General features: G+C 43.9%; 2 protein-coding genes across 2 annotated transcripts in view; one reads left to right on the top strand and one right to left on the bottom strand.

Annotated features, from left to right (window-relative positions):
* Positions 1 to 118: 118 nt before the first annotated feature.
* Cd164 (CD164 molecule) lies at positions 119 to 13,048 on the top strand. Its single transcript, XM_036168927.1, has 6 exons — positions 119 to 380; positions 3,056 to 3,142; positions 4,449 to 4,520; positions 5,568 to 5,603; positions 9,278 to 9,334; positions 10,644 to 13,048. Exons 1-6 carry the CDS (start codon positions 221 to 223, stop codon positions 10,811 to 10,813), a joined length of 582 nt encoding a protein of 193 aa, XP_036024820.1. The 5' UTR covers positions 119 to 220; the 3' UTR covers positions 10,814 to 13,048.
* An 8,066-nt stretch (positions 13,049 to 21,114) lies between these two features.
* The window catches only part of LOC118570606, a 173,289-nt gene continuing 166,747 nt past the window's right edge, over positions 21,115 to 27,656 (bottom strand). The window contains 3 exon segments of the mRNA XM_036169266.1: positions 21,115 to 21,490; positions 21,577 to 21,698; positions 23,652 to 23,779. Coding sequence (XP_036025159.1) covers positions 21,445 to 21,490; positions 21,577 to 21,698; positions 23,652 to 23,779 — 296 coding nt within the window. The 3' untranslated portion in view covers positions 21,115 to 21,444.

The following is a 27,656-nucleotide window of genomic DNA, read 5'->3' as shown; positions in this document are numbered from 1 at the left end:
CTCCGGCCGCCGCTCCCCCCCTTCTCCGGGCTTCCCGGTGGTTTCTTCCGCCCCGCCCCGCCCCGCCAGGCCCCGCCCCGCCCCCGCCGGGCTGCTCACGTGACCGCCGCGCGCGCCCGCGGGGCGGGCTTCTCGGGGGCGGCGCCGCAGGGGACGCAGGGCTGGCCGCCGCCGTGTTCGCCGCCGCAGCTTTCTCCCGGACGCCTGGACTGAGGACGCGATGTCGGGTGTCTCCCGCCGACTGCTCTGGGCCGCCACCTGCCTGGCCGCGCTCTGCGTGGCGGCGGCGCAGCAACAGAACAGCAGCGTACCTCCCAACGCGACGGAGATCGTCACCACCAAGCCGGTGCCGACGACGCTCACGCCCACCGCGCCGCCAGGTGGGCGCCCGCCACACCGGCCGACCCGGGGAGTTGGGGGGGGGGGGTTACCCCGTGCAACATGGCCGCCCGGCCCGAGTGCGGCGGCCCGAGTGCGGGTGGGGTGCGGAGGCTCCGGGCGAGCTAGGCCGCGGGGCTGATCCCGCTCCCCGAGCGCTGCCCGCAGAGGCGCCGTCCCCAGGCGCCTGGGAACGCCGCGCCGCAGCTCGGGACGGCGACGTGGCTCGCTTCCGCGGTGGCACTTAGGAGTTCCTGGGCGAGGCGAGGCGGCGCGCCCCAAAGTCGGCGGGGAGCGCAAACTTCGGGCTCCCGGGCCAGGCTCTTGTCCACGCGGGGCTGTCCTCCCGTCGAGGCTTCTCCGGAAGTTGAAAGTAAGGGCCGGATGGGGGAGAAACTTAAAGATGAATTTTTTGTCGCCGCCGCCGCCGCCGCCACCACCACCCCGTGCCCCCGCTCGGCTGGCTCTAAGAAATTCAGCCTCCTGTAACTTCGCACTGACTTAGCCGAGCCCTGTGCGCTGTCTCGGAGATTTGAGTGTGTAAGGGAAGTACCGGCGCATGCCGCTGCAGCTTCGAGGCTGGAGGTGAAACCCAGGGCGATATTAAAAAAAGGGGGGAGCTGTGTTTTGAGGGTTGTGGAGTTAGGTCTGTCGACTTCGCAGCTATCCGATCGGAGAACGTGCCTTTTGTTAAACTCTAGGCTTGTTCAAATTGACGTAGGCCGTGGCAACGCAAATGAGAGAGAGAAGATAAATTTGAAGTAATGAGGTGAAAAGGCACGAAATGTTTAGATTGGTTGTTGTACTTAATTTAGGTAAGAAGTAATTGCGCTAGTCAACTGAAGGATTGCTTGTGTAAAGTCTTGACGTTGGCTTTTTTTTGGGGGGGGGTGCTTATGTTCTAGTACCTGCTCTAGTTTCAGCATTTTATATGAATAAAATTGCATGGAATATCCGATTTCTTGTTAGACTTTGAAAGATGCTAGGGTATAGCTCAAATATTTTTAAATGAACAAAGTAAATTTCAGAACGATTCTGGGAATTTCTATCACAGTTAAGATGATAAAGCAAAAAAAAAAAAATTGCCTTCTGCTTATTTGACAATTTCCTCCCAGAATTGTAATGTGTGGGCTTTTTATTTTGTTTTTAAGAGAAGCCTGGGAATACCAAGTTAATTGCCTTTGTATAATTGAAATACCCGAGGAGGACTTAATTTGTATTTCCTGGAAATTATGGGATAAGCTGCCGTGTGGGAAGTAGCATTCCCATGCTATACCCATCATCAGGCATACAAGATCGTGACTATAGTATATCTTAAGAACGTGTACTTTGTGAATGCCCTTATCCACCAGACATGTCCCTGTTTCCCGTAACTGTAACTGATGGGCCACAGCGATTCTGCAGAAGTGTTTGTTGAGGAGGGGAATGTTGCAGGCATCTGGTTTCTAGAAAAAGAAAGGAAGAGTTAGCTCCATTCTCGAAGTCCATCTCTTCGTCCAGACTTAGAGTTGCAGTTGGCCATTTGAGTTCTTGTTTTTGGATGTTTGGTTTAGAGCAGTAACCCTTCCTCACGCTGCGGCCCTTAATACAGTTCCTCATGCTATGCTGACCCCCAGCCACACAATTACTTTCATAACTGTAATTCTGCTACTGTTATGAATCTATCTGATATGTAGATGGTCTTAGGAGACCTCTGTGAAAATGTCGTTGGACTCCCCCTTCCTGAAGGTTGAGACCACAGGTTGAGAATCATGTTTTAGAGTGTTGACTGATACCTTGCCGACTTGTTAAATTATACATCTCTATACACGGACAGGGACGGACACACACACACACACACACACACACACACACACACACACGTGTGTCCCCTTAAGATGCATCTTCCAATTGTGGAGAACCCTGTGGAAAGTGAATCATTATGAAAGACTGACTCTGGGAAATTAACTTGATTTCAGAATAGCACCATCAGAATTGAATTTCTAAATCTAAATAAAATTGTTATTTTCCCTGGTGTTTGGAGGCAGTGATTCTCTGTGTTGGTGTTAAACTAGTGTTTCCCCTAATGTTTTGTCTTGAGAATCCCTGAATGTCTGGGTATCTTCAGTCTTGTGAAGGATTGATAATCACTTCTCAGTACTGAGTATGCCCACTGGCCTGTTTTCCAAAAGTTTACTTACAGTTTTGCAGTTGATGATTGGAATTTTTAATTTGTTTTGCTTTTTGAGACAGGGTCTCACTATGTAGCCCTGGCTGTCATGGAACTCAACTGTGAAAACCAGGCTGGCCTTGAACTCACAGAGATTTGCCTGTTGTCCCAAGTGCTGGGATTAAAGGCATGCAACACTATTTATTGCAGGCTCAAATTTTTTTGTGTGTTTGTGTGTGTGCATGTATGTGAACACATACTTGCCACAGCACACAGTGGAGGTCCGAAACCAGCACTGAAGAGTTGACTCTCTCTTTCCACTATGTGGGTCCAGAGCGTTGAACTCAGGTCATCAACCTTTACTCACTGTGCCCAGGGTTGAAATGTCTTAATAAACCAGTTTATAAATACATAATTTCAGGGAATTATTAGTTATGAAAACTAAATCTAATGTTTACTGTCCAAAAAAAAAAGATGTAGAACAAACTAAATGAAATATCAATTCATTGATTTCCTAATTTCCCCCAGAAACCTGTGAGAGCCGCAACAGCTGTGTTTCCTGTGTTAATACCACCATTAATAATACTGCCTGCTTTTGGTTAGAATGCCAAGAAGGTAAGAAACTTTGGAGTCACAAACCCTACTGTATATTCTTTGACTATTTGAAAACATTGTAGAATATTTAAGACAGTGTGTAGTAGTTATTTTCCAAATCCAATACTTCCATAAAGTACTAGTTGCTTAACATTTCCCTTAGAGTTCTTAAACTTGACTGTTGAGATTCAGTAGCTTTTAGAGGAGAGAGTTTGGATCTTCAGAAGGATTAGAGTGTGCTGACTGGAAATGCCGTGTGTTTTCCTTTGGAAGTGGAGTCATTTGTCTTGGGAGATAAACTGTAGAGACCTTGCGGAACGTTGTTGAAAGCTTAGATGTGAAGGAGGAATGAAGAGGGGCGAGTTGGCTCCTGTGCCTTCGTGACGTTGAAGTTCATTAACTTAGCAGACGTTGAAAGCCGTGAGCGAGAAGTCTGTTGAAGTGTAAGGTTTTTCTTAGAATTATAATATTACAATGTAGATTACTCTGTTTTCTTAAGGTAGGGTGCTTGCAGCTTCCCCTGTCAGCAAAACAACCCATTGAAGAACTTTTCCTTTTTATATTTGCTAGGATTTTCTTTTCTTTTCTTCCCTCCCTCCCTCCCTCCCTCCCTCCCTCTTTCCTTCCCTCCTTCCTTTACGGAACCCATAATTTTTTGTTTTTTGTTTTTTCCAGTAAAAGTGGAGTTCTGTGTTAAGTTCCTTTATTCAGTATAGTTCTATAAGTAGCACATGAAGTTCAGAACACTCTGTAAACTTTGGGAGTTAACTGTGTGGTGCAAACATCCTAAGCTGTACAGTAGAACTTGAGAGTGGGTCCTCTCCTGTAGGATCAGTCTGTAGGAAGTGTTGAGGCGTGGAGGTTACATCCTCTGCTTTAAGATTTGTTGTTGAAGGCTCTCCAGTTACCACTGCAGGTCTGCCTATTCTGGAGAGCTGTTGGAAAGTGTGGCCAGCTAGAGCAGAAAGACGCAGAAGGCAGACGTCGCTGCTTCTGTGGACCTCTCCTTACTAGTCTGTTGAAAGAACTTGACCACATCTCCTTCCAAGGCTCTTGTGAATTCTGCTTATCTGTTCAGTATACTCAAGTGGCTTTTTAGTTCTGTCTCTAAGGCCGTGGGGAAGGATTGCAGTTTTTATTGCCCTCAGCTTGAGAACTTGGGAGCCCTCTTCCAGAGCCCTGGGGTCACAGTCACGGGTGTAGACCCGCCACATTTGGCTTGGCTTCTTTTTGTTTTGTTGTAGTAGTGTTCTAGAGCTTAGTAGCAAAGCCAGAGATGGAATGTAAGTGAGTAATTGCCTTTTGTCTCTCTCTCCCTCTTTCATAGCAAATAAGACCTATTGTTCAAGTACATTCGTAAGTAATTGTAGCCTGATGAACACTACTGCCTCCTGTTCTGGTAAGTTTTCACGTCAGCACCTGGGGAAGTGCTGACCACATGGGCTGGATAAGATCACTGCTATACTCTGTGCTAATGTTTAGATACCACCAGCCTATTCCTGTTGATACAAAGGATGATAGTTAAAGCTGGGTTTCATTTCCTGTGCTAATGTTTAGTTCCTCCCTTTAAGTGTTACAACTAAGTAAACTTCTGTATTCATCTTTTGTATTTGAGAAATTGGATTACTCTTTGGCTTTTACTCTTTACCCTAAAAAAATCCTAGTTGAAACAGCTGGTCCTCCCCACCCTCTAGCTGCTAATTCAGGCTTTGGACTGTTTATCTCAGTGTGAACTCCTCCACATTTTCCTGCCTCTGCTTCCCAAGTACTGGGATTACGGGAGTGAGTCACATGCCCAGCTAGCTAAAGGTTGTTTTTTGTTGTTGTTGTTTTGTTTTTTTTTCTGATGTTACTGTAAGTTAATGGGAAATCAAATTCCAATTTGGCATATAGATAATTGAATAAAGTATTTTCGTAGAAAGTATCTAACCATTGATGACTACTCTTGACTATTTAATTTTGATAGGACTTTCTCCATCCTACCTTTAACTTTATGGGTTTGATTAATATTGGGTTAATTCTATCCTATGTGGGATGGATAATATGGTTAAGTCATACACAAACAAGGAACTCAGCCTTTCTCAAAAGTAGTTTAAACCTTACTGTGTAATGTGGTAGCCATCACATTGATTTTTTTTTTCCCCTGCCCACAAGAAGGAAAAGAGAATACATAAGGTCTGTATTTGCCTTGTAGACATTTGTTATAAGTTGTGTGTGGCTAATTAATTGTGAGAAAGGCCAAGTAATGTCTTAGGAGGAAGTGAGATGCCACTGAAAATTGATGGTTTCAGTTCTAAAGAAAGGGAAACTAGTGTTGGGTGTGAGTAATGGGTCTCTTCCAGGTGTGATGTTTCTGTTGTAAAACTGCAGATAATATCCCCTGATTGGGAAACAGTTGCTACAAGCTTATATTAGACAACTGTAATGTGTCTCTTTTTCTCAATAGTGCCTACTCCCACTCCTGTGCCAACCAACTCTACAGGTAATGCAAAAGAATTTCCTCTTCCTTGTTCTTTGGGGACTTAAGCCCTGTTGATAACTTACTAGCTAAGAAATGGTGGTGTAGTTTTAAAGATTAGGGAAGACTTGCTTAGTTGTGGACCACAACAGTGGTGTAAGCAGTGGTGTTCATGGAGATGGTAAATACAACTCTGGAGTATTTTGTTTTTAGTGACTCTCAGTAAGTTTACTTAGTTGGTACATTGAGCCCTTGGACTCAATGTGGGTGTCTTATAAATCTCAGAAAACACAGAAGCACATGGGGAATACAGTTCTCATCATTGGGCAGTGTGCCAGAATGTTTTCAGAAGTTAATTTCCTCGAGTCTTTTCTATGTGTATAACCAAGTGTACTTTTTCTGGAAAAGGATAATAGTTAGCTGTTTGTGTTGTTTTTTCTCCCTTCCTGTAAGCTCCTTATCCTGCAGTTGGAGACTTTGTTCATCTCACTGCTACAGTGAGAACCGTAAGGGGGTGGTCCAGGACAAGTGCTAGGCCAGGTGATAAGAGAAATTAGACCGAGTTTTGTTACTGTCAGAAAGATGAGTAGAGTCGGGAGCATTGCATGTTGGGAATTTGTAGGTAGGTGTGTGTCGAGTGAGACAGACAGGACAGCCTGTGGGAGATACTGACTGACACAACCCTGAAGTCAGGGGTAAACAGGCCAGATGAAGCAGGGTGGTGCAAACACAGAGGAGGAGAAGGGAGGGTACAGTGAGATGGTAAGTATCTTATACTAGGTGACAGTAAGCTTGGTAAACTTGGCAGATCAAAAGCAAAACTGAGAAGCTCCTCTGTGTGCATTGCTTCTGAGACTTAGATGGCATCTCAACATGGAGGTCCTCCCTCATAGGATCAGGCTTGTATTTTAATAAAATGTATTGTTAGGCCTGTGCAGAGTAAAAGACCAAAGTGAACTTGAAATCAGCTACAGTGGAGATGTTCATGCCACAGAAACCTGCAGATGCTACCAAGTTTATCTTAATGGACTGTTAGTGCTCAGCTCTGAACTTGAAATCAGCTACAGTGGAGATGTTCATGCACAGAAACCTGCAGATGCTATCAAGTTTATCTTAGTGGACTGTTAGTACTCAGCTTCTGAACCTGCTAGAGACAATTGCCCAAGAAGATGGTGAACCTGGGCTACGGGCAGACAGAAGACATTCCCTAGAACCACTGTGGACTTGGTTTAATCGTCTTCACCATTCTTGATTATTTTCCACTTGCTCACTTGACGTTGTGTTCATGAGCCGTGAGTCTTGTTTATTGAGTGGCCTTTCCTCAGTGCAGATAGTATCATTAACAGTAGAGTGACCAGATTATGTCAGAGAAAGTGGGGAATATTGGTGGGTGAGCGGAAAACAAAAGGGTTAAGTATTTAGTACAGTTTTAGCTTGTTAACTAGAAGTGATGTCATTCTGGGTGGTGATGTCCTTGCTGCTGATTACCATTAGTTTATTATAACTTAGGAGTTTTGTTTAATGAAAAGGACATACAGGTCAGGAGGTATATTCACTAAAATAGTCCCTTATTTTGAATTAACTTGTACCATTCTTTAAGTTTGTATAGTGAAAACCAAATAGCAAATCTGTAGTTTTTTTTTTTTTTTTTTTTACCATAACATCAAACAAAACTAACTTTTTTTTTTTTTTTTTTTTTTTTGAGACTGGGTTTCTCCAGGCTGTCCTGGAACTTACTTTGTAGAGCAGGCTGGCCTCAAACTCACAGAAATCCACCTGCCTCTTCCCCCTGAGTGCTGGAATTAAAGGCATGTGCCACTACCACCCGACTAAAACTAATATCTTAAGATTGAAAAGAAGTTAATACATATTTAATTTGTGAAGTTCACGTTGTTGTATCTCAATTGTTGTTTGGTTACACAGGAGATATATGTTGTGGGACTTTCTTTGGACCACCAGCTCCCAAATAATGACACAAAAAACTTATTGTTAATTATGAAAGCTTGGCCTTAGCTTAAGCTTGTCCCAACTAGATTTTATATCTTAAACTAACCCATATTTTAATCTACATTCTGCCATGTGTCTCTGCTCAATACCATGCATCCCATTTTCTCCATATCTGGCTGGTAAATACCACCTCTCTTCTTCCCAGAGTTCCTATCTCTTCCCAGAAAAACGGCCTATCCTCTCCTGCTTAGCTATTGGCTGTTCAGCTCTAAGCCAATGAGAAGGTACCTTAGTGTACAAAAAAATTGCCCCATGATAGGTATATTTAAACTACCAAAGGAAATAAGTCTTAGAATAATCATGCCTTCTGATGTAGGAATTGTGTCTGTTACTTCCCTTCAAGATACAGGGGACAGGAAAGGGAGGCAAGTTGTCCTCAGCATTCAGGGGTCTCTCTGTGTGTGTGTGTGTGTGTGTGTGTGTGTGTGTGTGTGTGTGTGTGTGTAACTTGCTTAGTCCCTTTCGTGTTTCTTGTATGTATGTGATTCAGGACTGGCCAGTTAGTATTGGATAACCAATTAGGAAGATAACCAGAGGGCTTAGTCCTGGGGAGAAAAGAGATGAGGTGGGCCATATGGAGTAGAGATCAGAGGACGACTTTGGAGTCAGTTTCTCCTTCCTCCTTTACCTGGGTTCTGGGGAGTGAAGTCTGGTCAGCAGGTTTGTGTAGTAAGTGCTTTTCCTGGCTGGTAGCTGGACTGTCTTGATAACTGTCCTTCGTATCAGTCTTAGAAGAAGTCTTACCATAGTCCTATGAGAATGAGAATCAGCTTCTTAGGATGCTGTTAACTTTGGGGTGCCAGCAGTGCCTTTGGCGAGTCCTGGCCTGTATGCCTTACCCTAGTGATGGTCGTCTGAAAGCTCAGTGTCGGTGTAGAATTACTGTTGAAGCACAGAACTTTATATTAGAACTTGGGGGCTGGCAAGATGGCTCAGGAGATAAAGGCACTTGCTACCAAGCCTGGTGACCTGAGTTTATTCTCTGAGACATACGTAGCAGAAGGAGAAAACCAGCTCCTCTAGGTTGACTTCCACACTTGCGCCATGTCATCTGTGTACCCATCCATATATACACAGATACAGTTAATACTGTCATGTTTCAAAGTTTGTTCATTTTTTTTTTTGAGACAGTGTCTCACTGGATAGCCTCTAGTAGTGGTACAAGAATTCTTTGAGGTGACACTCAGTGGTAGATACTGTTCATAGTTCCTGTAATCAGAGGTCATTTTATGTTTTGATAGCACTTTAGTCTCATACAGAGTGGGAGGGTAGACTGTATCATCCAAATGGGGGATGCTCTAGCCCTGGCTAATGCTGATAAAGAAGATTTCATTGGAACCCAACCATGCCTGCTCATTTCCTGCATGGCACATACTCAATTGTGTATTTCAGTTATATACACTAATTTGTCATAGGAGCAAGATTGTTCATAAAAATGAAACCTGTAACTCTCTTCCCTAAATATACTTTGTCTAGATATGTGTGTCTTACATGTATACATAGATCTTGTCATAAAAACAAGTTTATGCCAGCCAAATGTGTCAGAATATATGTAAATGCTTGCATTGGGTCATTAACTAAATGTGGCTTCTGTTCTTTAACAAATTAAAAGTGTTGTTTTAAAAGTTCATGTTAGATAATTGGGAAGTGAGAAATGTAAAGTGTCTAAATACATTTTGTTTTCATTCCAGCTAAACCCACAACTCGACCTTCCTCTCCTACACCTACTCCTTCAGTTGTCACGTCAGGTAATTGGGGCTTTATAAACTACCAGTGATTCTGCCGCCAAGGTCCAGTTTTATTCATGGATAACTATGGGCTGAATCAGCCCTGACTTAGAGCCCAGGCAGTGGTTGGCTCCTAACGCTCTGCCAAGGGTCCTTTTCTAGTCTTGATGTGCTCACATTTGGCTGGCCCTTTAGATTTAGTAAGTGTTGTCTCGAAGACCTTTCTGTAAGCCTTAGATGCGAAATCAGATTTGGGGCTACAAGTTACTTATAAGGTGTGATACCATCACGGTTTTGGTGAAGGTCAGATTACTGTTTTTAGTTAGACAAGTCTGAAAAGCCAAATCTGCACTTCCCTATTTTTAAATGGTGTTCTGTTCGTTTCCTTAGACTGGCTTGGACCTGAGGGCTCTTCCTACTGTGTGACTACTGTGGCTCCCTGTTTTTACACACACACACACAATAGAAAACACTAGGAGTGAAGTCATTTTCATTTGAAGATTTTAGTGCCTACACCTTCACTCTGCTAGCTGCACCCCGTTCTACACCTTCACTTTGCTAGCTGCACCCCACTCATGACTAATGCTAAGTTAGTCGGCTCGCTGGAGCCTGCAGCTGATGTGCTCCTCAGGAGTACACTTTACTTAGAGGATGCTACATGGTCGTACCCTTTTTGTTCCCACTTGAAACATTGACCCCTTCAGTAATTGTCGATTTCTTCTGACTTGCCATTACTTTTTCATAACACAGAATTAATTGATCGTACTTTTAGATCCTTAATGAGTATTTTGTTTGTAGAAATTTTAGTTTTCAAATTTGTTTTCCTTATGGCTTTGTAATGCTTTCTCATAATGCAAATTAACTAGCAGAATACATTTCCAACTATTTGCTATTTTGTTTGTTGAAATTATAGATTGTTAGTTACTTGTATTAACTTGAAAAATAGCAGCTGAATTTTTATATATCTCATCTTGCTAGTAAAACCCAAAAGTTTTAACAAATTTTTACTTTAGCAGTTAACCAAAATAGATTAGCAAAATTATTGCATGTGTTAGAAGCACTTAAGAAATTGTAAGGGTATAGTTTATATGCCAGAAAAGCTCTTACCTGTTTATATATTTGAAACCTTCTAGCAATATTGCCCATATACTATCCTGGACAAAGTTTAAAAAACAGGATTTTTCTTTAAATGAGGACAGATTTTAGTTCTGAAAACTGGACTCTAGACCTTCTTTATAGAACTTAACTCAGGACAGACTTGATCCCCAGTGGGTCTGGAAATGATAAATACCATGACATTTACTGAGGACTCTTTGTTTTGTTGTCATAGCAGGTACAACCAATACCACCCTGACCCCAACCTCACAGCCAGAGCGCAAGTCTACCTTCGACGCAGCCAGCTTCATTGGAGGAATCGTCCTTGTCTTGGGCCTGCAGGCTGTCATTTTCTTCCTCTATAAATTCTGCAAATCTAAAGAACGAAATTACCACACCTTGTAAACAGACCCATTGAAATGAATGTGGACTGGCAGTTAATGTGTAACTCACTGAAACCAAAATACTATCTTTCATCAATCCCACATGGAAGTCGCTGTTCCAGGACCTCCCTATTTCCAAAGGATGCATACAGAATATTACGGAGCATCGTCCTTGAAGAAAAATCAGTTAAACCATTTGCTCAACAGGAATATTTAAAATATTCTGCATGAATCCGTGTGGCTGTCGTCTTTTGTTTAAAGTGGCTGCTGCTGTGGGATTATGTTTTTTTCCTTTGACATGCCAAATGTAACTTTCTGTAAGTTATGGAAAGTGGTATCCTGTGCAGGCAACCTCTGACTGGCAGTTTAAATGGGTCATTTAAAAACCTAAAGTCTGTATTATTTTCATCCTAACTCCAGGTGTGACTTAGTGGCCAGAATTGAGAAGAATGCCAATGGGCACCAGGCAGGTGGACTGAGGGCTTCACTTCAAAAGTAGACTAAATTCACCTAGTACTAAACTACCCTTAGAGTGCTGTGCTTGATGAGTTGTATTTTATACATCAGAACTAGGATGCCGTGCAGGGAATCACATTCCAGATTTAGAGAAAGGAAAGATGCAAACCATTCATGTGTACCAGGTTTTGTTCGTTCTCCTAAAGCACCCTATTAAGAGAACAGTGCCTTAAGACAGACCGAGACAGCGGCAGCGGCGGCACACAAGTGTGTTCACGTTGTGGGAGGTCAAGCTTGGTCTGAGAATGTAACTGTTGATGTGAGCAGCAGTGAACCTGCTTGTAGACAACATACTGTTAATATTTAATTTAAACATTGGTTTCTCCAGAGCTGAGAAATAGAAGCTAAAGAATAATTCTAAGCTGAAAGGCTTCCTGTTATCAACCATCTAACATTTTTCATAGGGCTGTTGAATAGACACAAGACTGATTTGATTATCTTTCCCTCTGTACACAGAGTATCCAAATATTACTGTACCTTAAAGAATTCCTATCAGGTTTTCCTGAAAAGTAGTTTTTACTTGAGGCAAGAAGGAAGTAGTTTTAGAATCATTTTCTAGTTCTTACAGAGAGACAATCACTTTGTTTTCTAACAGATGTGACCTGTGTAACTTAAAGCCCTGGGTTTGAGAGGAGTTTGCAGGAGATTTCTAATGCTGACGCCCTGGCCGAATAGGCTGGCCTCTTTCCTTGGCCTTGGCTCCTTCCTCCTGGGTTTCAGTTCCCGTGGGCTGTGATCATGCAGACTTTGATTCCTGTAGCTTTAGGGAAAGCACTCGTTTGTTTAGTTTTAGAGTTACTGCTCCCTTGCCTCTGACACATGGCCTGCTTCCAAGGCTCTAATTGGAAATGGGCTTTTGGTTGCCTGCGTCATCGAAGTTGGTGTGGTGGCTTCGTTAGAGTGCAGGGTTTAGCACTGGTTCCCAGTGGTTTAGAGTAGGAAGTGACACGTGGTCTTAGTTCGTTTGGTCAGGTGAAGCTCCCTGTGCTCCTCAAATGAAGTTTCTGTCTCTGGCACTTGCTGGCACAGCTGCGGTCTGTTTTACTTGCACACTCGTACGTACACCTAATGTTTTCAAGTGCCTTACTTGTTGCAAAATCTCTGGCTTCAAAGGTTTTTGGGGAAAGATAGGTTTACCTCACAGTTTTGTTTCCATTATAATATCCTAGGTACCTCACAAAATTTGTTACAGTGCCGTAGCTGTTAGTTTTAAGTAAGTGCTAAAGTTCTTTAAAAATACACAGAATTTCCATTCCCCACAGGTTGGCAAAACTAGTGTAGTTGTCGTTTACCTCGATATGACTTCCTTATCCCAGATAAATGTCAGCACATGTAGCAAGTCGTGTGAGAGTGTAACTTGATTGGAGGCTTCTGTAGTTTTGAGCTTCTGCTCTAACGTTGTAGGAAGTTAGTGGCAGGTTGCAAGTCTGTACATCAGCTCTTACTACAAAGTGCACAGCTGCTCTCTCTCTTTCCCGCCTTGGTTTAGCAAGCTAGTGTTTTGAGCCGTTCATGAGTTTTGGGTTTTTTTTAATCCAGAAGGTCTGTAGAAACCCTTTCAGAGTTTTCATCTGATTTGTCCTGAAGATGTAGTTCTTTCAGATCCGTATTTCACCTTTCCTATACTTGCTGCACAAGCAGACACTGCTCTACTGAGACATTTCTGTTTGAGTTCATTGCAAACCACCAAACTAATCTGTATGTGTACCAAACTGATTTAAAATAAATACGTGTTTACTGAGTTAGTCTCTTTATTGATCAAAAGTGTCGCATTTTGATTATAAAATTTAACACTTGTGTTTGCCTTGCCTGTCCATTCGAGGCTGGGTTGTCTCCTGTTTCTTAGTAGATGGTAACTAAAGGGGGTGAATCAGTCAGTAGAGAACAGAACCTTAGATGATAGCTGGACAGAGGACAGAAGGACGCACCCCAAGCTCACCTTCACCAAGAGTGGATGAGAGAGTAGGTCAGAGGACACATCTGTGGAGACAGTTCTCCTTTCCCTTTCTGGTTTCAGGGACTGAGCTGTCCTGCTAGCCACATCCTGCCCTTTACTTCAGTGTGCATGCGGAAGGACACTCGGCTTCTGTTTAGAGTGTCAAACTGTCTGCAGTCTGGTTCTGTTGGATCATGTGCAAAAGCGTCGGTATTTGACCACTTACATTACACTGAGTTTATTCACCACTCCCTTGCAAAGTCTGGATAGAAGGATAGATTTAATAATTTGCCTTAGAAATGAGGGCCTCAGTTCCATGTTATCCTTATTTGGTAATTACATAAAACTTCATAGCTTAACTTCCTAAAACATTGAGATTAATAATAGTGAAATAGGTTTTGTGTGTTTTCCCCATTGCCTGTGCTCATTATAGATAGCCCTTGGGTGCTGGGTGTGTTAAAGGGTGTGGATTAGCACTTTTAAATTTAGTAATGTTTGAGTTTTTGTTAGTGTAGCCATTGGTAAAAACACCTTTTGTGTATCCTGCCTCTTAATTGTATTTTGTTTTCCTAATACAAATGCACCGTATTCATTATAGATGATTGGTAGTCATTGACTTTTTCAGGAAATTTGAATATGCAGTCCAAGGTTGCTATCTTTTTTGCCATACATATTTGCAAATTTTTGATCCATTGTCTTTTCACATGAAAAGGACATCATAGGACACGATGACAAGTCTGTTAGCATCGTTTGTTCTGTACGTTTGCCTCTGCTACTGGGTTTGAGCAAACTGATGGTTGGGGGCTGTTAACAGTTTTCCTTGTTTCTTGTGTTTGGAGATCTGTTGAGCTGTTTGGGTCTGTGTTTTCATCATTGGAAGATGTCCAACCTTTGGTGGGGGTCCACACTCTCCATCTTGATGAAGACGTTTTATAGAGGTTGCTAGAAATGGGTCCACAGGCTATTGTGTTACATACTAGAGTAATTAAAATTGCCTCTTTAAGTTCCATAGCATTTTTTGGTATTAATGTGATATGTGTGTGTTTCTCTACATAGTGGGTTGTTTTTGTACTTGTGTGGGTTTTTAATTAGAGTAATTTTTTAATGTCTGCATAGCATTGCTAATGCCAACATCTGGGTCACTTTCTGTTGACTTTTCTGCTCACACTGGATTGTGGTTTCAGGTTTGGATGCATGCTTAGTAAATTTTGATTGGATGCCAGATGTAAGTTGGGAAGTACAGGGTGTTTTTGTGTTCCTACTTTTATAATTGTTCTTCGGAAGCATGTTTGGTATCACTTCAGCTCCCTCTGGTCTGCCGCCGTGGGAAGGAACCTCAGAAGCTTCCTTCATCTCTTGGCTTTCATCTCTGCCTCTTCACCTTATAGGTCCTCTGGTTTCTGCCTGGGCTCCCTAGAAATTAAGGACAGGAGGCTGGCTCTTGTTTTGTCCATTACCTAATGTATGCAAACATCATAGCTGTCATCTTAAGGGAATAAGAAATAGTTTATTCAGGAGCCAGTTTGAGTGACCATGGCCTGGAAACAGATTTAGGTTACCCCAAATTCCGTGACCGAATGTGGAAGTTGTTTTAAATTTTTTAGAACAAAGAAGTTCATAATCAAGGCAAGTTTAAAACTCAACAGTGGCTACATCAGAGAGGTGCTTACAGTGAGATGGGGAAGTTTTTCTATAGGCCCAAGATGCTTTGTGATGACTTTCTTAGCTTTAGGGTTGGTGGAAGCTAGTGGTCTGGTTAGTTACTAGATACCGAAAGGTTATTCTTAGCTTTGGGGTTAGTGGAAGCTAGTGGTCTGGTTAGTTACTAGATACTGAAAGGTTATTCTTAGCTTTGGGGTTAGTGGAAGCTAGTGGTCTGGTTTGTTACTAGATACTGAAAGGTTATTCTTAGCTTTGGGGTTGGTGGAAGCTAGTGGTCTGGTTAGTTACTAGATACCAAAAGGTTATTCTTAGCGTTGGGTTTGGTGGAAGCTAGTGGTCTGGTTAGTTACTAGATACTGAAAGGTTATTCTTAGCTTTGGGGTTGGTGGAAGCTAGTGGTCTACTAAGTTACTAGATACCGAAAGGTTATTAGTCACAGGTTTTTCCAGCACAGGTGGGCTCAGAATAGCTCTTCAGAGGATTAGAGCTAGGCCAAGACAGGCCAAGTCTCTAGACCTGCAGCATTCTAGTCTCCACAGTACTCAGTCTCTACAGACACAGCTTCTTTCTAAGAGTTCTCTGAAAATACAGTCTCACTTTGTTTTGATAAAAGCAAAAGTTCAAGAGAGAGCCACATGTTCTCTCATCTGACTACTTGGGAGGTAGAGGCAGTGGATCAGGAGTTCAAGCCAACTTTAATACAGTGACTTGAGTAGCCTGGACTACATGAGATCCTGTCTCAAAAGAGAATTCCTATGTTTTAACTTTCAGCTATTCAAGTAATACAGAAATGCATGTGTATTAATTTTTATTGCTGTGAACAGCTGACAGAAGCAATTGTGGGTTCTGTTGCACACCCTGGGATGGTAGGAAGGCATGTCAGCTGGAACTGTTTAGTTATCATCAGTAGATCGCACCCTGGGATGGTAGGAAGGCATGGCAGCTGGAACTGTTTAGTTATCAGTAGATCACACCCTGGGATGGTAGGAAGGCATGGCAGCTGGAACTGTTTAGTTATCAGTAGATCACACCCTGGGATGGTAGGAAGGTGTGGCAGCTGGAACTGTTTAGTTATCAGTAGATCACACCCTGGGATGGTAGGAAGGTGTGGCAGCTGGAACTGTTCAGTCATTGATAGATCACACCTTGGGATGGTAAGAAGACATGGCAGCAGGAACTGAGTTATCAGTAGATCACACCTTGGGATGGTAGGAAGGCGTGGCAGTGGGAACTGTCTAGTTACCAGGTATGGCAGCTGGAACTGTCCAGTTATTAGTAGATCACACCTTGGGATGGTAGGAAGGCATGGCAGCTGAAACTGTTCAATTATTGGTAGATCACACCTTGGGATGGTAGGAAGGCATGGCAGTGGGAACTGTCTAGTTACCAGGTATGGCAGCTGGAACTGTCCAGTTATTAGTAGATCGCACCTTGGGATGCGCACCTTGGGATGGTAGGAAGGTGTGGCAGCTGGAACTGTCCAGTTATCAGATCAGAAAGCAGAGAAGGGAATATAGGAACACATCAGACTTTCTTCCTTTTGGGGGTGGTAGGAAGGTGGCAGGTTTGAGACAGGATCTCACTTTGTAGCTCTGGCATGAAACTCAGATATGCCTTGCTTCTGCTTCCTGAGCACTGGGATTACATGATGGTGGTGTGCACTGCCGTTGCTGGCTCATGCTCCTTTTTCAAACTACTTTTAAGTGGTTCTTCCCTCCTTAATCTCTTTGGAACCTCCTTATGTCTCTTAGGCAATGCCCAGAGGTTATGTCTCTTAGGTAATTCCAAAGTCCAGTCAGGTTGACAGAAGTTAACCATAACAAACTACTTGTCAACAAACGGTTACATCCCACCCTTGGCCCTCATAAGCTCATGGGTATCCTATAAAGTAAGATGAATGCAGTCCAACTTCAAATGTCTTCACAGCTTCACGCAATGGCTTCTTGGTCCCCATGCTGGGCATCTAACCTTTGCAGGCATTGCCTGCCTCAGCAGCTTCCTTGAACACTGGTGTGGGCTTTCATGTGCCACATCATTTGCATTTTGCTTGTCTTTCACACCAATGCCATGTGGACAGTGCTGCTAAGTTCTGCATAAATTGGAGATGTAGTCTGGCCTCGTTCTACTACAGCTGTAATGATCTCAACCTAGGTCGCTTTCCGGCAGGGAACTCCTTCAACAACATGCTCATATCAAGTTCTCTCCTTTCAAAGGAATTTGCATTTTCACAAAATGGAGTTTTCATGGGAGGAGAGGGTCTTGCTTTTAGAGCTCCATTCCTGTTATCCCAGTGTGGAATACAAGATTTTGCTTTTATGGCACTAATCTCTTGAATAATTCAACTGCTCTCTCTGTACCAAACTTATTTGCATCTTTAAATTTGGTCATACCCCTTTCCTTGACAAACTATATATTTTCATATCCTATTTGACAGCCTAGCTATTAGACTGTTTTGAAATTCTCACTAATTAACAGCTGTAGTGGTTTGTATGAGACTGTCCCTCAGAGGTGCATATATTTGAATGTTTAGTTACCAGTTGGTGGACTGTTTAGGAAGGAGTAGGAGGTGTGTGTAGTGGATAGCCATCCCAGCATTGGCCTGGAAGTTCCAACCGCCATTGAGGCTTCGGTAATGGTCACGCCTACAAGGCAGGGTGGAGGAGGAAGCTGAAGACCGAGGATTGAGAGGAGGTCTCTCTCTTGGTTCGTGGACCCTGGACGCTGGAGGTAGACCGAGCAGAGTTCTCCAGAGAACACCGCCAGACTGCGCTATACCTTTGCCAGACCCTGCAACCTACCCCTTCATTTTGTAAGTTACCCCACAAAATAAACCTCCCTTTTAACTACGTGGAGTGGCCTTAATAATTTCACCAGTATCTGTGGCCTTGTTGGAGGAGGTGTGTCACTGGGGGTGGGCGTTAAGGTTTCAAAAGCCTACATCAGGCCCCTCGCACATACACACACACACACACACACACACACACACACACACACACACACACACACACGCCTGCTGCTTGTGAATCAGATGTAAGCTCTCAACTACTGCTCCAGCACCATGCCTGCCTTCCTGTAGCCATGTTCTCCGCACCATGACGGTCATGGACTCACCCTCTGAAACTGTAAACAATCTCCAGTTAAATGCTTTCTTTTGTAAGTTGCCTTGGTCATGGTGTCTCTTCACAGCAAGTAGGACAAAAAACTACGACAATTACTTAGTCCATTACTTTTGAATTCAGCCACATTCAATTATTCAGGACATAGGCAGAATGCCGTCTTATTCTATTCCAGAAGGATAATAAATGACTTCTAGCTCATTTCCCAAAAGAGTCCTTGTTCCCCTCTGAAACCTCATGAGACCAGGTGTTACTGTATTCATTTCCATCTGTACTTTGGTTTTCCAATCCCCCACCAGAATTCGCCCCTGAGTCTGTGCTGACAGCCTTCTGGGCTTCTGTAGCCCACAGCTCCAAACTTCAACATTCCTCCCACAAAACAGTTCAAGGCCCAAGAATCACAGTCAGGTTTCTTAAAACAACAATCCCACTTTTGGTACCAATTTTCTGTATTAGCTACATTTTTGTTGTTGCTGTAACTGATGTATCAGTAATTCAGAGAAAAAGCCTGGACCCTGATAGCCCCAATAAGCTGGGTTTAGCCACCTGTCTTTAAGGAGGTTGAGCAAACAATAGTAAAAGGGAGATTTATTCAAGATAGGCACATTGGAAAGAGGAACAGATGCAGTGATACCTCCCTGCTCAAAGCCCATCTCTGGGGTCTTGGCATGAGGTTTAGGTTGAAGCTGTGGGCAAGAGTTATGCATAGCTAACCAGTCAGGGTATGATCAAGCCTTTCTTTGACACATCTAACTTGCCTGCAAGTTCTCCTGTCTCCATTTCCCACTTCACTGTAGGAGAACTGGAATTACAGATGTGCACATCTGCTTCATGTCTGTTCTAGTGGTTTTTTTGAGGCACTCTCATTTGCCTGGAGTTTACCAAGTAGGTATCAACTCCACAGGACACAATTGTGTGTCTGGCAGCAGGCTGATTATATTAGGATTTTTTTTTTTTTTTTCATTAAGAAGGGCCAGAATTTTCTCTTTGCTAACACAGGTACATATTCTGGATAAGGATTGCCTCTCTTGCCCATGTTTCTGCCAGCACTACCACATACCTGCAATTGCTTTATTCACCATTGTGGTGGTTTGGATGAGAATGGCTTCCATAGGCGCATAGATTTGGATGTTTAAAAGGATTAGGAGATGTGGCCTTGTTGGAGAAAGTGTGTCCCTGGGGATGGGCTTTGAGATTTCAGAAGTCCATGCCAAGCCTAGAGTCGCTCCGTTCCTGCTGTCTACGGATCTGGATGTAGAACTCTCAGCTACTTCACCACCCCATCTGCCTACATACTGTCATACTCCCTGCCATGATGACAATGGACTAAATCTCTAAAACTTTCCTTTATAAGAGCTGCCATGCATGTGTTTTATGTGTATGTTTGTATATGTATAGAGGTCAGAGGTCAATCTCAGATGTCTTTTTCAATTGCTCTCCACCTTATTTTTTTTTTGAGACAGGATCTCTCAATGAGTTGGAACTTCACTGTCTAGACTGGCTGACCCGAGAGTTCCTGGGATCCTCCTGTCCCCTCCTCATGGCATTGGGATTACAGGTATGCACAGTACAAGAGCAAGTGTGGGGACCTAGTTTAGATCCATAGCACTCACATAGAAGCAACACATGAATGCTTACTCAAGCTTACTACTGTCTTAGTCAGAACTCTATTGCTGTGAAGAGACACCGTGACATGGTAACTCTTATAAAGGAAAGCTTTTATTGGGGCTGACTTACAGCTTCAGAGGCTTAGTCCATTCTCATCATGGCCAGAAATGTGGTGGCATGCTCCACAAGGCCACACCACCTGATCCAAATCCTTTCAAAGAGTTCTGCTTCCCAGTGACCAAGTGTCCACATATATGGCTAGCCATGTAGCTTCTTTTTATTGATGCTACCCTCTTCAGCAACTGCACCCATCTTTGGAGAAGCTGAAACACACCCTGGTGGTCACACTGCTACAAGTTGTCGGAACGTTTCCTCTGTTACCCTCTGCTCCTTCGAAGCCTGTACAGATTCGTCCATTTTTAATGTTTATGTTTTGACAGAGTAGAAAATGGGAATCCTTCCCTTCAGTTCCCTAGAGAGCCTTCGTTTGCCTCTCTGATGCTTTGTGAACGCACTGACTAAAATAACGTGGGGAAGAAGCCATTTATTTGGCTGACAGGTTACAGACCATCCTTGAGGGAAGCCAAGGCAGGAACTTAAGTCAGAGGAATACTGGTTACTGGTTAGCTTCCCGTGGCTTGCTCAGCCTGCTCTTTTGCACAATCCAGGACCACCTCCTGAGGGGGCACTGCTCACAATGGGCTGGATGCCCTATAGATATGCCCATAGGCTGATCCAATGGAGGCAGTTCTTCAGTTGCTTGTCCCTTGTTCTAAATGAGGCCAGTGTGAGTCAGCTTGACAAAAATCTTATCAGCACAGTGGGCCTTTGGGAGACATTTAAGATCCGACTATGGCAATGTATGGACTTATACATGTAAATATGGCTCTTTGATCTATTTTGATCCATTCATCTCTTTTTACCCACAATAGGTTTTCTAGTCTGAACAAGGAAAGGAATTGGATTAAGAATTTACTAAAGTGGACTGGAGAATTTGCTCAGTGGTTAAGAGCACTTCTCTTGCAGAGGACCCAGGTTTGATTCCTAGCACCCCAGCCATCTACGACTTCAGTCCCAGGGAATCTGATGACCTCTTCTGACTTTTCTGGTACCAGGCATGAATGTGCTCATACATACATACATGCATGCAAAACACTCACACACATAAAATAAATCTGTGTGTGTGTGTGTGTGTGTGTGTGTGTGTGTGTGTGTGTGGCGAATGTAATAAAATCTTTTTTTTTGATTTTTTAATTTTTTTTATAAAAAGACGTATAAAGTTAAGAGTTTTAGCATTTGCAGGAAGAAATAAGAAAGGATGATACATTTAAGTAAAATAAAAAAAATGCTTTGAAATTTGTTTGAATGAATTTTTATTGAACTGTAATGTTTTTTTAATAACATGTAAAGATTTATTTTTACTTTATGTGTATGTTTACCTGAGTGTATGTATGTGTATCACCTGCATGCCCAGTACCCACAGAGGCCAGAAGAGGGCATCAGATCCCCTGGAACTAAAGTTACAGATAACTGAGCTGCCAAGTGGGAGCTGGGACTGAATAGGGGTCCTAAGAGCAGCCAGCACTCTTAACAAAGGACCCAGCACTAGGCCTGGGTCTTCACTTCTTAGTAAGGAGAGCACAGCATCAAGGCCCTCTATCTTGGACCACCCTCTATCTACCTGTTACTCAAAACTGAAACTGAGAGACTGCTGGGCAGCCAGGAACCGGAAAGAGCTTGTAGGACGCACACCAGTGCTCGGATGTTTTCAGATCTGGGACCAAATCTGGCTTCATCTGGACACTTGAGATGAATTCATCTCAGTTCTTCAATATTGTCTGCCCCATGCCGAGAAGAAAAGCTAGATGAAAAGGTGAACAGAGCTGGAGTCATTTTTATCCATCTAAATGCACACAGAAATAAACTAGACACACACAAAAAGATTACCTATCAGGTCTGAATGAAATCCTGGGCGGAGCTGTTTGGACTTGAAAAGATGTAAGCTGAACATTTTCTGCCACATTGGGTAGAAAACCCTCATCAGTCCTTTCTTTGTGCTTCATTGGTACCTGTAATATCAAGTTGATAAGGCAATTTTTCCAAGTTGGCAAAGGATTTTTTTTTTTTTTTTTAGTCAAGGTCTCTCTGTGTAGCTCTGGCTGTCCTGTAACTAGCTCTGTAGACCAGGCTGACCTCAAACTCACAGAGATCTGCCTGCCTCTGCAAACCCCCACCACCACCCCAGTGCTGGAATTAAAGGCATGTGCCACCACTGCCCTGCTGGCAAAGGGTTCTTATGACATAGGGGTGCTGCCGCCACTGAGGCTAACATCACTGCTTCTGTCTAGAGGCTGCCTGCGGTGGGCCCTCTCATCAAGAACGAGCCCACCAGTGAAAGGCATTCCAGGTGAGGAAGAGAAGACGTGCCAGCCTGGAACACCTACACACTCCTTAGCATTCTATCTTTGTGTCAGCACTGCGCGTGTTTTCAGAGAATCATCTGTGTATATACTGCAGTCATGTGTACACTCCCGCCTGTCCGCGTTTCTCTGTCCTGTCTCCTATCCTTGCTTAGGAAGTCACACCACAGATAGGCTTGAAGAGGCTCGAGCTCACGCTGTCTGTGGCCTGCCCTCATGTTTTCTGCTTGGGGATCCCTACTGTCCTCATGCTCATGGAACCACAAGATACTTCATCGCCAGGTATTTAGTTTATTCAGTGGTTTGTCATAGTATCTGAGTAGGGTTATTTGGCAAAAGCCAACCAACAATTAGCCCTCGTCTATTGCCCTGCCAGGTTCCACACACAGTGGTTCTCCATTGATGCACTTAGCTACTCAGCCTCTTGAACCACAAGGGCTATGACCAGTGACACCCCCAAAATACTCAGAGCTTTCAAAAGTGACATGAAGACAGGCTGAATCGTGAAATGTCCCATTTTCCTAAACATACAGCAACCTTCTCTTTTGTAAAAGGCCTTTACAAAAAAACAAAAACAAAAACAACAACAACAACAACAACAAAAAACCCCAAATATACTATTTTTTCTCCATGCTGTATTCATGGACTCAACCAACCACAAATCAAAAATATTTGAAAAAGATCAAATTTGTACCACATGTACAGACTTTTTCCCTGTCAACATTCCCTAAGTGATATAACAATTATTTACATTGTTTAAATATTATAAGTAATCAAGAGGTGATTTGAAGTATATAGGAGATGGTGTGCAGATCATATGCAAATGCTACACTATTTTATGTAAGGGAATTAAACACTGGTGGATTTGGGGACCCATGAGGGTCCTGGAACCAACTCCTCATGAACATTAAAGGACAGCTACTAGAATTTCACAGTTTAGGGAAAGAAGACTGCACAGACTGAGGAGTAGAGTGAGTGGTAACCATAGTAGCATGGCTCTGATTGGCTGAGGCCTCATCGACTCCCACCTTCTTCCTACCCTTCCTTCACTGTATATTTTAAATGCTGCAGTGAACTTCCATCCAGAACTAGACCCGCCAGCTGCAGAATCGCTGTCAATCCAAAGCGCCACAAGGAAAGTCTGGGGACCCATGAGAGGGCTCAGTAGGCAAAGGTGAGTTTAATCCCCAGAACCAATGTGATGGAAAGAGAGAAGTGATGCCTTCAATTTGTTCCCTGACCTCCATACACACATGCTGGAACATGTGCAGATGTGCAGATATGTATATGACATACACATGCCAAACCAATCAATCAATAAATAAAAGATGGAGGTAGGGGGATGCTAATAATTACTGTAGATGATTAAAGAAGAAACTCATAGAGAATACAGTAAGGCTCTGTCTGGAACTGATTTCCAGAGCCATTGAGTGAGTTGTAATCCAGAAGATGCCCTTGGATCTGTAAAACAGATCCAAACTACCTAGCTAACATTCGGATGTAGAATTTTTCTAATGTAAGTTTGAAGTCACCCTAGACTTGTAACACTGGTGTACATGACTTTATTGTCTCCTATGTATATGCAAGCTTAGCATCACTCACAGTCTTGGGTCTTCGAAGCCTTCCTGTCATTTTACTGCCTAGAAGATCAGTCTTGGGAAAACGTTGGTGAGAACATCTGGATAATGCTGACGCAGAGTTTAGGGAGCAGTGGGTCTGGGATATAAACCCTAAAAAGAAACAAAGAAAGAAAATAAAGTAGATCTCTGGTTGCAGCAATGTACAGAGCCAGATGTAACTTATAAACTTTCAGAACTTAAACATTTAGCTTAAGTGAAGATGTCACTTTTTTTTGCCAGGGGATGACATGACAGAGAGAAAAGGAGATCATGGGAGATTTGATCTCTTCAAGGTAAATGTGAGTAGACCAAGGTTTATTCTCATTAATAGGATGTGCTTAACCAGAGATAAGGAAGAACAGCATTCAGGTTCTGACTCAGGTCAACTGGGTTTTTTTGTTTTGTTTTTTTGTTTTGTGTGTGTGTGGGGGGGGTGTCTTTCTTTCTTTCTTTCTTTCTTTCTTTCTTTCTTTCTTTCTTTCTTTCTTTCTTTCTTTCTTGTTTTTTGAGACAGGGTTTCTCTGTGTAGCTTTGGAGGCTGTCCTGAAACTCACTCTGTAGCCCAGGCTGGCCTCGAACTCACAGAGATCCACCTGCCTCTGCCTCCCGAGTGCTGGGATTAAAGGTGTGTGCCATCACTGCCCAGCTCAACTGGTTATTTGTCAATACCATTTGCTGAGACAACACCTCTCTCCCAAAGGAGTCAGATCAGGGAAGGAATTGAAGATGGGTCCTAATTCACCTGTTGAACATGTAACCCAGAGACTAGAGCAGAGGAAGCCAGCCAGCCAGTAGACATTTGATATTCGGGTCTAGAGCACAGAGGACAGGTTTTTGTTTTTTTGTTTTTTTTTTAATATAATTTATTTATTTCATATACATTCATGTTTTTTCTGCATGTATGTCTGTGTGAAAGTGTCGGATCCCCTGAAACTGGAGTTATAGGCAATTATGAGCTGCCATATGGGTGCTGGGAATTGAACCCGGGGTCCTCTGGAGTAACAGCCAGTGCCCTAACCACTGAGCCATCTTTCCAGCCCCAGAGGACAGTTTTGAGCTGCAGATGTAGACTTGGCAAAGAAGGATTAAAGCCATGGGGTCTGGGGCCCTCACCACTCAGAAGCAATGTGAGAAGAGGTCAGGTGTAGCTCTGAACGCTTGGCTCTGTTGGTTAGAGGCTGGCTATGGGAGGAGGGAACAAGAAAAAGAGCCTCAGAAGCAGCAGCCAGAGGAAGCAGAGGCCTGCCCCAGGCGTCAATGGCATGAAAGCAAGCAGGAGAGGCAGCTTGGAAGTACTAGATCATCTGCTTCAAATACTGCGGAATAGGGTATGAGAACTCGGCAACGCCCATCCACGTAGAGACCCCGGACTCTGTGAGACTGGCAAGATCAGCGGCAGTGAAGAGGTGCCGCTCTTAAAAAGCAGATGGTGGGTGACATGGCAGAGACCTGTACTTGGTCCCTAAATACCTTCCTTTGCTTCCTTAGTAATGGAGCCCCCAACTTTTTGTCATACGTTTAGTGTCCTGCAATAAAAGCTAGATACTCTAGTCTTCTGGGCTCAACATCAGCTAATGAGATAGACACCAGAGGGTCCTAGGTAACTTCCAGGAACGTCCCTTTAAGAGAGCAGTGCACGCTTAGTTTTCTTACTTCCCGTTGGCTGGGAAGCTTAAGCAGCCATTTTGACCATGAAGTAGAAGTCACACATTGAGAATGGCGACACATGAGCTGTCTGGTAGAAGAGACTCACAGTAGTCGCTTAGAAAGCATCCCTAAACTACCAAAATTAGCAACCACAGTATTCTGTGTGTCTCTGCTCCCTCTCCCTGGTGGATGTGAGCTGTAGAGGGAATCAAGAGTGATTACAGGTAACTCTTAAGAAGCTTGACTATGAGCAAGGCTGGGCAGTAGAACACCCATCCACCTCACCCATCCCTCCCCACCCTCTCCACCCTCCCCACCTCATCCACCCCTCCCCACCTCCCCCGCCCCTCCCCACCACACCCACTCTCCCCCACCTCACCCACCCCTCCCCGAAATGTCTGGTCCAGAGGTGTTTTGTTCAAGTTTGTTTGGCTGCTGTTGTTTTTGTATAGCTCAGACTGGCCCCGATCTCACTCAGTCCTTTCTGGCTTCGGTGCTGGGGTACCCTGAGCACTGGGGCTGTAGGCCAGGATCACAGGCATGAGCCATCAAACCCAGCTTCAATGAAGGCTTCTATTTCAGGAGATTTTATGGTCTTGACTCATACATGATGGATATACAATTGTTAGTTGCAAGATATCTTCTGGGTGATACATCCTAGAGAACTGTCATCAAGGATCCTCAACCAACAGGAAATACAAGTGTGGAGAAAGGAAGGGAAGGGACAGCTCATGACTCCTGAGGAGGTGGAGTAGAGGGTTCCTGTCCACTGGGATGGCCCAGGAAGGAAAGGGACACTGTGACTGGTCTAGTTTCCGTGGCTAGAATAAATGCTAGAGGCAGGCTAACACTGTAAAGAAGAGAGATGGATTTGGTTCGTAGCTCTAGAGGATCAAAGTCCATGATCAGGAGATGGGGAGGGTGGGTGAGGTGAGGAGGGTAGGTGTAGTGGGGAGGGGTGAGTGAGGTGGGGAGGGGTGGGTGAGGTGGGGAGGGATGGATGAGGTGGATGGGCACTCAACTGTCCAGCCTTGCTGAATGAACACTCAGGGAGGGAAAGAGCACACGGAAACGGAGCTGAGGCCAGAGAGTGAGTCCAGGGCCAGGTGTGCTCTTCCAAAGCTCCCGTGAGGCTTCACTTTGTTAGGTAGCTAGATGACATTAGGAGGCTTGGAGGCCACTGAAAATGGATGGCATCTTGTAATCAGTTGTGTCCATCCATAAGATTTCAGTCACCATGTGAGAAGGTGATAGCAGGGCTTTGCTGAGGCCCTAATAGAGGAAAAATACTTCCCCTGGTCAAAACAATAGGACCTGAGTTCTTCCTCTATCTGTGGCTGGAGAAATGACATTCTAAAGCTACCCCAAAGTATACGCTCTACTGTCTTTTCCCTTAAGAATTAAACTTAATGGGTCTGTCAGCCAGCTGGCCAGAAGGCCACCCTTCAGGACAGACATGCTAAGTAGACAGGAGGGAATCCTTACCTGCTAAGAAGACTGTCTACTTACACACCAGAGACTGCTCCCCCAGTGCAGTGCATATAAATCTTCACACTCAGCCTGCCTGCTTGGCTAAGTTCTAACTAAAAAACAACAACAACAACAAAAAAACCCCAAAACTTTATTTTCCTTCTTTTTAATCTCTTCTTTGTCTGTTGGCCAAAATCCTAGCCTGCCTCCCCCATGCTCTTACTCTCTCCTTATACCAGCCACACAGTCACACTCCCTGGGGTGGCTGCTTCCTGACCTCTGCTGCTGAGAAGGCCTGCGTCCTTGGACCCTGACTCGGAGGGCTCTCTCTCCTCCATTACCTTCCTCAGCTGGTGCTGAGACGGACTGCTTATAAGCCCTGCTGCTGTTTTCCTCTCAAGTTCAAATAAAATGTTCCTTCATCTTTCCGAGTCTCTTCAAATTCTTCTCTCAGCAAGCCACAAATGTGAAACCCAATCCCAGGTAGCAAGGGGCTCCACAGGAACTACCTAGGGCCCCGCCACAGTGACCACAGGATCTCCAGGCTAAGCTCCACCCCTTAAGGGTTCTACCCACCTCTCCACCTTGCACTGTAAGGCCTACCCACCTCACACAGCCGAACCACATCCGGCCTGTGGTGGGAGTTCTGGCCAGGTAGCTCCACGTCCTTGGGCTCTTTTTTTGAAGGAATGGAAGAGAGAATGACAGATTTGCAAAAAGTAGCAAGACAGCTTTATTCCAAACAAGGCAAAGCACAGACGAGAGAGTGATCCCCTGTCAAAACTGACAGTCAGCAGGGCACCCCAAGGCCCCAATTACTGTTTAAGGTTTCCTCTTACAGAACTCAAGAGGAGGAAGAGGCTGGTTCTTA

This window comes from Onychomys torridus, chromosome 19 (genome assembly GCF_903995425.1).
Source record: "Onychomys torridus chromosome 19, mOncTor1.1, whole genome shotgun sequence".
Lineage (NCBI taxonomy): Eukaryota > Metazoa > Chordata > Mammalia > Rodentia > Cricetidae > Onychomys > Onychomys torridus.
Note: the sequence above shows the minus strand (reverse complement) of the source record. Positions and strands in the feature narration are given on the sequence as shown.